This window comes from Amblyraja radiata, chromosome 17, assembly GCF_010909765.2.
Source record: "Amblyraja radiata isolate CabotCenter1 chromosome 17, sAmbRad1.1.pri, whole genome shotgun sequence".
NCBI classification, from domain to species: domain Eukaryota; kingdom Metazoa; phylum Chordata; class Chondrichthyes; order Rajiformes; family Rajidae; genus Amblyraja; species Amblyraja radiata.
This window is the reverse complement of record NC_045972.1, coordinates 20634771-20649785: the sequence shown is the minus strand read 5'-3', so window position 1 is coordinate 20649785 and position 15015 is coordinate 20634771. Positions and strand designations below refer to the sequence as shown.

The 15015-nt window shown below is 43.2% G+C and overlaps 2 protein-coding genes across 2 annotated transcripts in view; one reads left to right on the top strand and one right to left on the bottom strand.

Moving 5' to 3' along the window:
• wwox (WW domain containing oxidoreductase) overlaps positions 1-8837 on the bottom strand; it is a 1040919-nt gene extending 1032082 nt beyond the window's left edge. Inside the window, exon 1 of the mRNA XM_033035849.1 lies at positions 8677-8837. Within this exon, the coding sequence (XP_032891740.1) occupies positions 8677-8783 (107 nt within the window). The 5' untranslated portion in view covers positions 8784-8837. The remainder of the gene's footprint in view (positions 1-8676) is intronic.
• Positions 8838-12254: 3417 nt separating this feature from the next.
• Positions 12255-15015, top strand: part of dynlrb2 (dynein light chain roadblock-type 2) — a 44095-nt gene continuing 41334 nt past the window's right edge. The window contains exon 1 of the mRNA XM_033035848.1: positions 12255-12365. Within this exon, the coding sequence (XP_032891739.1) occupies positions 12363-12365 (3 nt within the window). The 5' untranslated portion in view covers positions 12255-12362. The remainder of the gene's footprint in view (positions 12366-15015) is intronic.

Sequence of the window (15015 nt, the reverse complement as noted above, 5' to 3'; positions counted from 1 at the left end):
CGGCAGACCCATTGTCTCTGCGTGTTCGTGCCCCACCGAACTCATCTCCACATACCTTGACTCCATCCTATCCCCCTTGGTCAAATCCCTCCCCACCTATGTTCTAGACACCTCAGACACTCTCCGCCGCCTCCACGCATTCCACTCTCTGGGCCCTCACCCCCTCATCTTCACCATGGATGTCCGGTCACTCTACACCTCCATCCCCCACCAGGATGGCCTCGGAGCCCTCCGGTTCTTCCTCGACCAGAGGAGCAACCTATACCCAGCCACTGACACTCTCCTCCGCTTAGCGGAGTTGGTCCTCACCCTCAACAACTTTACATTTGACTCCTCCCATTTCCTCCAAACACAAGGCGTAGCTATGGGCACACGCATGGGCCCCAGCTACGCATGCCTCTTTGTCGGGTATGTTGAACAATCCTTGTTCGAGACGTACCAGGGCCCTATCCCCGACCTCTACCTCCGTTACATTGACGACTGCTTTGGGGCCACCTCCTGCACCTACACACAACTGACTGACTTCATCCACTTCACCACCAACTTCCATCCGGCACTCCAATACACCTGGACGATTTCCGACACTTCCCTACCATTCCTTGACCTCACCATCTCCATCGCAGGGGACAGACTCCTGACCGACATACATTACAAACCCACTGACTCACATGGCTATGTGGACTACACGTCTTCCCACCCTGCCCCCTGTAGACTCCATCCCCTACTCCCAATTCCTCCGCCTACGCCGCATCTGTTCCCAGGATGAGACATTCCATACCAGGGCATCGCAAATGTCCTCGTTCTTCAGGGAACGGGGATTCCCCTCCGCCACCATAGATGAGGCTCACACCAGGGTCTCATCCATACCCCGTAACACTGCTCTCTCTCCCCATCCCCGCACTCGCAACAAGGGCAGAGTCCCTCTGGTCCTCACCTTTCACCCCACCAGCCGGCAAATACAACACATAATCCTCCGCCATTTCCGCCACCTCCAACGTGACCCCACCACTCGCCACATCTTCCCATCTCCCCCCATGTCTGCCTTCCGCAAAGACCGCTCCCTCTGCAACTCCCTTGTCAATTCTTCCCTTCCCTCCCGCACCACCCCCTCCCCGGGCACTTTCCGTTGCAACCGCAAGAAATGCAACACCTGTCCCTTCACCTCCCCCCTCGACTCCATTCAAGGACCCAAGCAGTCGTTCCAGGTGCGACAAAGGTTCACCTGTATCTCCTCCAACCTCATCTACTGCATCCGCTGCTCTAGATGTCAGCTGATTTACATCGGGGAGACCAAGCGTAGGTTGGGCGATCGTTTCGCCGAACACCTCCGCTCAGTCCGCAATAACCTACCTGAACTCCCGGTGGCTCAGCACTTCAACTCCCCCTCCCATTCCCAATCCGACCTCTCTGTCCTGGGTCTCCTCCATTGCCAGAGTGAGCAACAGCGGAAATTGGAGGAACAGCACCTCATATTCCGTCTGGGGACCTTGCGTCCGTATGGCATTAACATTGAATTCTCCCAATTTTGCTAGCCCTTGCTGTCTCCTCCCCTTCCTTAACCCTCTAGCTGTCTCCTCCCACCCTCCCATCCGCCCGCCCTCGGGCTCCTCCTCCTCCTCCCCTTTTCCTTCTTTCTCCCCCCCCCCCCCCCCCCCCCCCCACCCCCCCATCAGTCTGAAGAAGGGTTTCGGCCTGAAACGTCGCCTATTCCCTTCGCTCCATAGATGCTGCTGCACCCGCTGAGTTTCCCCAGCAATTTTGTGTACCATTTGGATGAGAATGTACAAGGCATGATTAGTAAGTTAGCAGATGACACTAACATAGGTGGTGTCATAGAGAGTGAAGACAGCTATCAAGAATTATTGCAGGATCTGGTACAACTGGGCAAGGAATGGCTAATGTAATTTAATAACAGTTAGATGTTGCAGTCTGAGAAGTCAAACCAGGGCATGATCTTTGCAGTGAATGGTTAGGCCCTGAGGTGTGTTGTAATCAAGAGGGATCAAGCAGTTCATAGTTCCCTTAATGTGACGTCGCAGGTGTACAGGTCAGTGAAGAAGGCTTTTTACACGGTGGCCTTCATCAGTCACAGAATTGCATTTAGGGCGATACAGTGCCCTCCATAATGTTTGGGACAAAGACCTATTATTTATTTATTTGCCTCTGTACTCCACAATTTGAGGTTTGTAATAGAAAAAAAAATCACATGTGGTTAAAGTGCACATTGTCAGATTTTATTAAAGGCCATTTTTACACATTTTGGTTTCACCATGTAGAAATTACAGCTGTGTTTATACATAGTCCCCCCCATTTCAGGGCACAGTGTTTGGGACACATGGCTCCACAGGTGTTTGTAATTGCTCAGGTGTGTTTTAAATGCCTCCATAATGCAGTTTGCCAAGAAGTACTGAAAAGAGCAACCACAGTTCTGGAAAAAAGGTCTTGTGGACAGATGAGACAAAAATTAACTTATATCAGAGTGATGACAAGAGCAAAGTATGGAGGAGAGAAGAAACTGCCCAAGATCCAAAGCATACCACCTCATCTGTGAAACGTGAGGGACATGTATGGCTGTTGAAGGTACTGGCTCACTTATCTTCATTGATGATACACCTAATGATAGTAGCATAATGAATTCTGAAGTGTATAGACACATCCTATCTGCTCAAGTTCAAACAAATGCCTCAAAACTCATTGGCCGGCGGTTCAATCTACAGCAAGACAATGATCCCAAACATACTGCTAAAGCAATAAAGGAGTTTTTCAAAGCTAAAAAACTGTAAATTCTTGAGTGGCCAAGTCAATCACCCGATCTGAACCCAATTGAGCATGCCTTTTATATGCTGAAGAGGAAACTGAAGGGGACTAGCCCCCAAAACAAGCATAAGCTAAAGATGGCTGCATTACAGGCCTGGCAGAGCATCACCATAGAAGACACCCAGCAACTGGTGATGTACATGAATCACAGACTTCAAGCAGTCATTGCATGCAGAGGATATGCAACAGAATGCTAAACATAACTACTTACATTTACATGACATTGCTGTGTCCCAAACATTATGGTGCCCTAAAATGGGGAGGGACTATGTATAAACGCTGCTGTAATTTCTACATGGTGAAACCAAAATGTGTAAAAATGGCCTTTATTAAAATCTGACAATGTGCACTTTCACCGCAAGTGATTTTTTTCCTATTACAAATCTCAAATTGTGGAGTACAGAGGCAAATAAATAAATGATAGGTCTATGTACCAAACATTATGGAGGGCACTATATGTTAAAGTTGGACAAGACATTGGTGATGCCGTACTTTATTGAGTATTGTATTCAGTTTTGTTCAACCTGCTAGAGGAAAAATAGCATGGGCTGGAAAGACTACAAAGAAGATTTACCACGATGTTGCCAGGACTCGAGACCCTGACATTGAAAAGACATCTCACCAGGTGCATGTATAAAAAAGGTTTGGAGGATATGGGCCAGGCATGGGCAAACAGAATTAGCTTGGATGGGGCACGCACACCCCCATCCACATTAACGGGACGGAGGTGGAACGTGTTTCTAGCTTCAGGTTCCTGGGAGTCAACATCTCCGATGACCTCTCTTGGACCCACAATACCTCAACTCTGATCAAGAAGGCTCACCAGCGTCTCTTCTTCCTGAGGAGACTGAAGAAGGTCCATCTGTCTCCTCAGATCCTGGTGAACTTCTACCGCTGCACCATCGAGAGCATCCTTACCAACTGCATCACAGTATGGTATGGCAACTGCTCTGTCTCCGACCGGAAGGCATTGCAGAGGGTGGTGAAAATTGCCCAACGCATCACCGGTTCCTCGCTCCCCTCCATTGAGTCTGTCCAAAGCAAGCGTTATCTGCGGAGGGCGCTCAGCATCGCCAAGGACTGCTCTCACCCCAACCATGGACTGTTTACCCTCCTACCATCCGGGAGGCGCTACAGGTCTCTCCGTTGCCGAACCAGCAGGTCCAGGAACAGCTTCTTCCCGGCGGCTGTCACTCTACTCAACAACGTACCTCGGTGACTGCCAATCACCCCCCCACCCCCCGGACACTTATTATCACTTATTATTATTTATTTAAATCATTTGCTATGTCGCTCTTCCAGGGAGATGCTAAATGCATTTCGTTGTCTCTGTACTGTACACTGACAATGACAATTAAAATTGAATCTGAATCTTGAATCTGAATCTGATTTTGGTAAGCGTAGACGAGTTGGGCTAAAGGGTCTGTTTCCGTGCTGTTTGACTATGATTCTATGTGATCAATTTCTGTATCAATAGCTTGATTACAGCAAATGGAACAAATGCATTTTTGCTAAAAACGCACGACCTGTTGTACTTTTATAATTTTATTCACTACTAGACCAAGTGGGACCCGTTGGGTCCCGTTCCTCCAACGCAATATTCCACCATTCACCCGTTCCAACACAATATTCCATCACTCACCCATAGCCCCCAACTTCGTAAGCACGGCTCATTTCCTCTCATCCCCCGGCACTCCCTCCCCCTCTTCTTCATCCTCTCTCTTCCTTCCCCTATCCTCCTGCCCTCCCCCCCTCACCTCTCCCTCCCCTTTCCCCTACTCTCAGTCACTCCCTCCCTCCATAACCCCTCTCCCCTCCCTACCCCCTTCCTCTCCCTCTATTTCCCTGCTCCCACACTCCTCACCCCCTCCCCCCTTTCCCACCCCCACACTAAACACAATATTTAAATAACATTAGACAACAATCCTCGCCCCCTCCTCCCCTCCCTTCCTCTCCTTACAACAATGTAACAGATTTCTCATTGCACTGAGAGTCCTGTCATTTGTTAACATTATAACGGGTAGGGCAAGTGAAATTGGATTTTTGAAAGTGAAAAGTGAATTTTTGAAAGTTTAAAATGTGAATAACTTGTAAAATATGCCATCAATCTGAACGAAACTTGCCTAATGCACACCACAGGACAATGGGGAGTGAGGTAGGCCAGAAATTGGTGCACTACCATGTACCGTTTTGGCGTAATTTCAGGATCACACTCACAGACACACACGCATACTAAAAAACAAGATGAGAGTTTTAGTAATATACTAGACGAAGTGCAGACCCATTGGGTCTGTTCCCCCAACGTGCAGTTGCGGGGGGGGGGGGAGCGGCATGCGGCGTCACACACACTAACCACCCCCACACACACTAACTACCCATCTGCACACATGCTAACTACCCCCCTTGATATTATATTAATATTATTAATTTGCTCCTTTTACCCCATAACCGCCCTATCTACTGACGCATAGCCCCCAACTCGCAGGCGCATCTAGAGGGAGGGGTGTAGAGAGTGAGGGCAGAGAGAGAAGGGACAGAGACAGAGAGAGAGGGGATGAGACAGAGAGAAGGGCAAGAAACAGGGAGAGGGGGTGGAGGGGAGGAGGAGAGGGAGGGTGGGTGAGGGGGGGGGAAGGTGGGGGAGGAGAGAGAGAGGGGGAGGAGAGAGAGAGGGGGGGAGAGAGGGGGGAGAGAGGGGGGAGGGAGACGGGGAGAGACGGGGGGGAGAGAGAGACGGGGGGAGAGAGAGACGGGGATAGAGAGATGGGGATAGAGAGACGGGGGAGAGAGAGATGGGGAGAGAGAGACGGGGGAGAGAGAGACGGGGAGAGAGAGAGACGGTGAGAGAGAGAGAGAGAGAGAGGAGGGAGAGAGAGAGGGAGGAGAGAGAGAGGGGGGAGAGAGAGAGGGGGGAGAGAGAGAGGGGGGAGAGAGAGAGAGAGAGGGGGGAGAGAGAGGGGGCAGAGAGAGAGAGGAGGGGAGAGAGAGAGGGTGGTGAGAGAGAGAGAGAGAGAGAGAGGGGGAAGAGAGAGAGAGAGAGAGAGACAGAGGGGGGAGAGAGAGAGAAGATGTAAAAATTCCACTGTTATTGTAACGTCAGCAGCTGGGCTGCGGTCAGATTTTTAAAAAAAGGTCGGATTGGTCAACAATTTTAATAAAACAGTCGGAAAATAATGTACCAAATGTACAGAGGAGTGGATTTCTAAAATCACAAGGAAAATCTCCAATGAAATATGTAAAATGTCCCCGTTTCGGCATCTGGTTTTCGAGGAGATACGTTTCAAAGGCAAAGTCACACACTCACACACACATACGCACACGCACACGCACACACACACAGTTTTAAATTATAGATAGATATACTCGACCAAGTGGGACCCATTGGGTCCCTGTCACACAGGAGGCCTGGTCCCCCAATGCAACCCGTTCCCGCAACGCAATATTCCACCATTCAGCCATAGCACCCACGGGAGGCCTAGTCCCCCAACACAACCCATTCCCAACGCAATATTCCACCACTCACCCATTTCCCCCAATGCAACCCGTTCCCCCATCGCAATATTTCCACCACTCACCCCTAGCCCCCAACTGCGCGGGGGCAGCTCATTTCCCCATATTCACCCTCCCTCTTTTTAGACTTAAAAAAAAATCCAATTGCACTTGCTGCCAGGAAAAAAAATTCCTATTGCACTTGCAGCCAAGACTCAAGTGTCCTGGGATTTGTAACATTGTAGCGGGCAGGGCTACAATCCCATTGTGACATCATAGCTGTAACTGCCACTGCAACTGCAAGTCATTTTTCTCAAAGTGGGGTTTTGTAAAGTTAAAAATGTGAATAACTTGTAAAATATAACATCAATCTGAATGAAACATGATACAAACCACCACAGGACACTGGTGCATAAGGTCGTCCAAAAATGGTAGCAATGTCGTGTACTGTTTTGGGGTAATTTCAGGATCAGACAGAATCACACACACACGGACAGGCATAGGAACAAACAAAATTAGAGTTTTAGTAATATATAATAGATAGAAAGATAATGTTTGTACAAATCAAGTACATGATATACATGTATACAAATTCATGCCTGACAGAACCAATCCTTCAACAGTAGAGGAAACAAGGAGAAAGAGTTTCCATCGAGGCCACTGATGTAATATAATCAGCAAAACAAAAGAAACATCATATTAAAAAGGTGATTGTATTAGAAATTTCAAAATACTTGTTTGTGAAGAGCCTGTTTCTGTGCTGTATGACTATGATTCCATGTGAGAACCTTGCCCACTGAACCATTGTGGTAAATAGGATTATTCACTGAGCAGCTACCTTTCAGAGTAACTCAGTACTTCTATTGTTTATAAATCCAAGCACGTGTTTTTTTCTGATTTATGTTGTTTGAATAAAGCAACTGATGGAGATACAAGAAAAATGAAAGAAAATACTGTTGCTTCCTTGGAGGTCACTTGGGTCAAGACTTGTGTTGTCACTGCTAATGGTCCAAATGCCTTAACAGAGTTGATTTCACCAATCAGAATATTTGTGATATGATAGGAGGAACTGGAGTGTTTATAAATAGAAATGCCAAGTTTAGAAACAATTATACGATTTCCGATCTATTGTATTTCAGTTCCTTAGAATCACTCATTTTATATTAGCCTTGTTTTTCTGAAACACAAAACCATTGATTTTAAAGCGGAGCGATAAATCACATTCAGTTTTAAACTTAAGCTTTTCATTGTGCACAAGAAGCCAAGTAATAAAGTGTAATAAGTTAGCATCTAATTAAAAGAACATTTCCAAATTTTGTATTAAATCATGATGATGAGTGGAGATGATCTTTACTAATTTCCATTGAGTGCCAAGATCACCTAATCAGCCATTCATAAGATTAGAAAAGCAGGAAGGTTTCTTTGCTGACTAGCAAACCATGTTCAACCTGTACAAATGTACCTGCAAGTGATATTTAAATAAAGGATGTTGGAATACTTATGATATTTATACTGAAAATAGCAGTGCAAATATTAGCAGCATGTTCCCTTCTCCTCTTCTCAACAAAGTGAATGGTGCAGCGTACACAGGTACACTGACAAATATAATTTATGTGAGAAATGGCAGCTCTCAGCAACCTGGGAAGGGAAGGGAAGCAAAATTGTTTGTGTGGGCGATCACGTGGCAGTAACAAAGCTGTGACATTTAGGTACACCACTATTTGACAGTCAACACCTTGATTTTCATTCAGGTTGTCTAACAAAGTCGAAGCTTCCTACTGGAATTGTCAAAACGTGCGAGGTTTCAAATTTGGAATACACCCACATGTAGTTGTAGTGTGTGCACATGGAGCGTTTAAAGATTCGTTTGGTGGATGGAGTTCAGGGAGTGGAGGACCAAGGGAATTGCGTGTAATCACATGTAACTGACAACAAAATATTATTAATGAACACTCAGAGGTTCGCAGTGTGAAGGGCTTTACTTTGGAAAAAAGTTGCTTTCAAGGTACAAGGCCAATACACACCCTTTTTCCGCAATATTGCAAGATGAGTACAGAAGAAAACATTGTTGATTGTCTTAATTCTGTGTGTAAACTCCCCTATAAATAAGGCCCAATAACTTATACTTTTGGTTTGATTGTCTATCATTGCAATGGCATTGTGCAACATGACAGAAATATAAAGTGCAGAGAGAAATGTCAGCAAATTAAATAAAGTTAGTTGGGTTGTCAAAGATTTAAAAAGTTTCAGCAATGCATTTTGCTCTGGATGCTCTCGGAGATGCGTGACAGTTAAGTCTGCACATGACATGGAATCGATGTATATTTTCCCACTGCCTCTCTTTATTTGTTTGCTTGTTTGTTTCCTTACTTGGCGTAGTAAACCCAGCCGTCTTTGGTGGTTCTCTCCTCCCAGCCAGGAGGCAGCTCGTCCTCGCTGTCGGTGTCGTCCAGCCCCGCGTACCTGAGAGCAGACATCGTTGCTTCCTCCCCTCCAGCCGCTGTTGTCAGGAGCAACTCGGCTGCCCTCGCCCCACCCCCCGCCGACTGTTTACCTGCGTCACTTCCTCCCGCCGATTGGCTCCAACGCCAGCGAGCATGCGTGTCCGCCGCGCGTCCTGATGGGAGTTGTAGTTCTCATATTGCTAGAGAAGGACTGAGGTTTGGAACATGGAATTGCTAATGCTGATTTGCAAAAAAATATGACAGCGCTGGAGTAACTCAGCAGGTCAGGCAGCATCTCTGGAGAACATGAATAGACGACCTTTTGGGTCAGGACCCTTCAAACTGATATGCGAAATATTTAGGTGGAAAAAATCTACTCGTCAACCACCGATTTTCTTACTAATGGTCCAGTTCGTTCTTTAATCCGGACAAAATTACGAGAGTGGATTTGAAAAACAGATAATCCGGCAAGGCTCTGGAACCAGGGGTGGCAGAAAATCAGTTTACTTTGTCAACTAAGGAAACAAGCAAACAATAAAGAGAGCAGGGGGGAAATATATATATATCGATTCCATGTCATGTGCAGTTATCTGTCATGCTTTTCCAAGAGTAAAATACATTGCTGAAACATTTTAATATTTGGGAACCCAACTAACCATTTAATTTGCACACATTTCTTTCTGCACTGTACAGCTGTGTCATAATGCATAATCTTCCCATGTGCCTCTCCTGAGCTACCAGATGTGTTGGAATGCTGAGAAAAAATAATAATGTCCAGATTTCAGTCCTGACCCAAAATGTCACCTGTCCATGTTCTCCAAGGATGCTGCCTGACCCGCTGAGTTACTCCAGCATTTTATGTCTTCCTTCGGTGTAAATCAGTTTCTATTTATTACATAAATTTAACAATGTTGTTGAATATGCTCTTCCTCAATGCCATTCTTCTAATACTATCCACACAGCTTATAAAATCATCATACTGTTCATGCAGAGAAGGTCATTCAAATCTTTGTCATCTCCAAACAAAGATCATCGAGTCCAATTTTTCTCTTTCCCAATAGCCCTGTAAATCACTCTCACTTAAGCACGTCCAATTCCATTCAGGAAAACAGAATGATTCTGTCTCCACATCCCTGCAAGCAATGAATTCCAAGTTTAACTACTGTTAGTAAAAAATGCTTTCTCGCATTTATTGGTTAAAAGATATGACCATTCAAGTTTTGTGCCTTGGAACAAAACCTGAGTTCAATGAAGGAATTCTGTAAAGTGGGATTGAAACAGTTTAATGCACAGCTACTGATAAGGGGATAACAAGGGATGAATGTGTGCATTCTCTTTCAGAGGAACAGGAAATACAGATGGGGAACAGAATAACTGGAAGATAATATGAGCTTTCAGCACATTAATAATAATTTTTAAACTGCACAACCGGGCAATAGACGAGAATGGTTGCAAGGAGCAAGTACGACAGTGTGGGGTGGAATAAGAGGCAGCCTTTTGGATGAGATTCAGGGCTTTTCTGAAGAACTATGAGCAGCAGGAGCAATGTGGTGAAAGGGAAAAGTCAAGAGTCAAGAGTGTTTAATTGTCAATTGTACCGAAAACAGAACAATGATAATCTTACAGCAGCAAAACAGGCCAAGAAACACAATGCATGCATAACACAAAAAACAAAAGAAAGTTCAATAAATTTAAAAAACAATATTAGTGTAAACAAAAGCCGTAAGTCCCTGGTGCAACCAAGGCAGTTCTTAGTTCATAGTTTAGTTGGTGTTTGTCATGTTCAAGAGTTTCATGGTTGCGGGGAAGAAGCTGTTCCTAAACCTGGGCGGAATAGCAAGCAATAAACAGGCAAATAAAACTTAAGGCTTTATTATGCATAAATAGCAAAAGATTTTCTTCACCAGTGACTGAACAGAGAATGGAGGAATGGAAATTGTAGATTCCCATCAGAGCAACCATGGAGGAATGGAGAATTTTTCAACTAAAATCTGATAATACTATGAATGCTTCACCTCAGGTGTCCGCTGACTCAGAAACATAATTATCTAAATTGTATTTTGAAAACAATTTGTAAACTTGGAATATAAATGAATCAATCAGAAGAGAGCACCAGCATCAACATTAACAAATCCGCAAGGATCATACAACTTTCTATGGTGTTGTTTCCATCGTTCAATGAACATTCTCCCTTGTGGACCATAAATACACCTTTCACTATGTCCATAGATCTGCAGGTCTTAGCTTTTCAAGTACACATCTATGTACTTTTAAATTCTGATGAGCATTCATGCAGTGAATCCCAACCACATTATGAGAAAAAACATGCCCACTTTTCCGCTCTACTCGTTCTGTCAATTTGACACTTCTGCTACAAGAAACTGGTCAGTCATATAGCACGCAGATCCAGACACTTCGGCCCAACTCATCCATGATGCCCTATCTAAACTAGTCCTATTTGCCCGTGTTTGGCTTATATCCCTCCAATCCCTCTACTCTACTGAACGTTTTTCCTTTCATTATTTATTATGTAAAAGAATAGTGTGTTATGATTGTGTTTATAGTTTGTTTGATTGTTTGGTTGTTTGTCTTTTTGCACAAAAGTCCGCGAGCATTGCCACTTTCATTTCACTGCACATCTCGTATGTGTATGTGACAAATAAACTTGACTTGACCTTTCCTATCCACGTACCTGTCCATGTATCTATGGAATGTTGTTATAGTATCTATCTAAATTACCTCCTCTGGCAGTTCGTTCCAAATACCCATCACCCTCTGAGTGAAAAAGTTACTCCTCAGATTCTTATTGAATCTTTCCCCTCTTACTTTAAACATATCTCCTCTGGTTCTTGATTCTCATACTCTGGTAAAAGACTCTGAGAATTCACCCTGTGTATTCCAATGTTTCCACATATAGTACCTCAGGATTCATATTTTTATACAGCTGAATTAAGCAGCCCTTCAGCCTACTATATTAATAAGGAAAATCTCTACCACATCCTATTATTCTTCATAGTTGCTGGCACAAATAGCCACTGGAAAGACACTGAGCACCGGGAGTCAATCAGGTGCACAGGGCGACTGTCCCAAACAATCCATCCAGCTGCCCTGTCATGCTCAACCCACTTCACCTTGCAGCAGAATTTACAGATTCGTTAACTACAGATTTCAACATCTGCGTGTCTCGATAGTGCACACTTATACTTGTTCCTTTGTTTTTCATCCTGATTATCCTGTTTATTTGATTAATATATGAATCACTAGTAATAATTACCAATAATTATTCTTGTCAATAATATTTAACAATTATTCTTATTGTTAATAACAATTATTCTTGTTAATAATTATTAATATAGCGATCAATATAGTTCTAATTATTGGAGGAAGAAGAATCCTCTGATGGTTTGGTGAGCCTTTCGGACAAAACCACTGAAGTCTTAAGGGTGCATAATCCCAATTTCAAGTTACAACCATAAGCAGATCATATTTGTGCCGAAGGCGTCCTACAGTGAGCGCATCCGGGTCAAGAGTCACTTCCGGTTCCGCCTAGCAACCAGTGGACCTTCTCGAGTGTTTGTGTCGCTGTTCGCTGCTGGATTTCGGGGGGAGAAGATGGTAAAACAACAAATTCAATCTCTATTAACGATACTACTTACTTTTGTATCGTGGGGGAAATTAGCTGGGAGGTGTTTATGCTGTTGTATGGCACGGTCTGCTGTGGAATGGTCAGCAGTGGGACTGAGTACTCTGTAAATGGCTTCTTTTTTTAAAAAAGGGTTTCAAAATTATTTGAAACGCATCTGCAACCTGATCTGTAAGTTCACAGCGTCCATCTCTCTTCAATGTTGGGGTTTTATTGTAACGATATTTTGGATTTTTATTGTTCAATTTTTATCTTTCTGTGAGGCATGTTAATTTGTTAATTTTAGCAATGGCTGAATCTGGTGAAAGATAATTCTGCCTACATTTCATCTTTATTATTACTGTTTAATTCTTGCTCTGAGTGGTTGATTATTGATGGGTTTTCCTCCAATCAGCCGTCCAGTATTTTACAATAATTAACTATTTTAATAGCTTTCCTGCTTCCTGGTTTTCTAGGAATATTCAACCTTTTTTTAATCGATTTTTTTTTGTTGATTGGTAAATTAAAATTGTCATTGCTAATTACAGCCGTAATGAATATCTCTGGGCTTCTGGAAATGCTCTGGCCTCTTTTTTTTTTTTTTTGCAAAGACAAATTGAAACAATGGATTGGGGAATAGTTTATTTTCAAGTAGTATTATTGTGAAGATTGTAGTTTTTTTCTAATGGATTTGAGTTATTGGCAATGTTTGATTTTAAACTGTCTAATACCATAAACCAGTCTTATTGTGGATTTTGGCTTCCAGTTTTATCTCTGGAGGCAGAACAAAGAGGTGAATAATAAATGGTTCAAGTGTTGGTCATTGTTGGCCCTTTACTGCTCATGGAAGTAGTGTGAGATTACTGAAGCATATTGATAAAGATCTTTTTTGCACCCCACAAAAACATGGATTGTAATTGCTATACTGAGTAATCCTGTCAAAATTGAAAATGACAAATAAAGAATTAGGTTGTTAAATGTGCTTATGTATATAAGAAGAGAATGGCACCTATTTTCTATGTTTTTATATCGGGGACGATCAGCCATGATCACAATGAATGGTGGTGCTGGCTCGAAGGGCCGAATGACGGCCTCCTGCACGTATTTTCTATGTTTCTATGAAATCTCCATATTAATATTTGATTTTTGTAACTTGAAAGAAAGTGCATTATTCAATCATAATATATCATATTCAGCATATGAATGTTATTTGTCAGCATAAATTGAATTTAGGCATGCCTCTTGGTAAACAAACCCAGTTGCAGCCTAAATAATGTTTTATATAGTTGTATCATAACCTCTGTTGTTTTATTCCATGCCATGGCTATTAAACACATATCATTTATGCTTTCTCAACCATCTTATCTACCTGTGCTGCTACCTTCAGGGATCTTGGGACACGGACATCAAGGTCCTGTTCTTCCTCAGTTATTCTTCACTTCCTTAGATGTATAATTTATTGTGCTTTGCCAAGCCTTATTTACATTTCCAAGCTGCATTGCCCCAACCTTTTCTGGGCTTAATTCCATCTGCCATTGCTCTGTCCATCTTACAAACTAATCAATATTATTATTTTTACCAAATACTATCATCCGAACTACCAGTGGTGCTCCAATTTTCATTTTATCTGTCAATTTACTAACTACACTTCCAAATTGTTAATACATATAACTAGCAGCAAAGTTGCCAGCACCAATTCCTATGCCACATTACCAGTTACAGGCTAACAGAAATAAAAACAGCCCTCATCCATCATCTTTACTCTCATTACCAAGCCAGTTTTGGATTACATTTCCACATCATTCTGATATAGGGAGTTCTTGCTTTCTCCATGTGGAATCTTGTTTTCATCAATATACTTAGTTACCTGTCCTCATCAATATACTTGGTTACCTCCTTTGAAAAGTTCAATCAATTTAGGCATTAAAAAACAACAAGTGAGAGGATTAATCCATGCCTCGTCAGGTACACATTAATCCCCTCCCTGTTTTTTTCCCCCCAATAATTTCCCCACCACTGATGTGAGACTCTCTGGCATAAAATTACCTGTTTTATCTCTTTAGCTGTTCTTTCATAAAGTCTCTGCATTTGCTGTTCTCCGGTCAACCTCTTCTGTGGCCAGAGGAGATTTGAAATTTTCTGTCAGAGCCCCAATAACCATCTTCTTTGCCTCCAGTTTCTAACTGGGACACATCTCATCCGATTCTGAGTGTTTGTTCACTTTTAGTCCCACTGAGATATTCCTTTGCAAATTCCATTTGGTCTGTATAGTGAATAGGGCTGGAAAAATAAATCATATCATACCATGTCTATATCCTCTGACTCTGCAGGCAGATTACCATTTTACTTCTTGGGCTGGTTCCCTCTTTCTCTTTACATTTTGGCAAGTATTGTGTTATTGATAAGGTGACTGTTTACTCATGGCAAATATAACAATATAAACTTTTGTCACAAACCATCGTTTCACTAAGTGTTCTGAGCATGAAAGCACATTTTTGTATAATCCTCTTGTTTTCCTTCCCCACGCCCCCGAACGAGAGTTGGAAAGAATTATCGTGTTGAATACTGAGCTGTAGTAGATGAACAACAGCCATCCAGCTCCTTATTAGGTCATGGAAATGATGCAAAGAGGAATTAAAACAA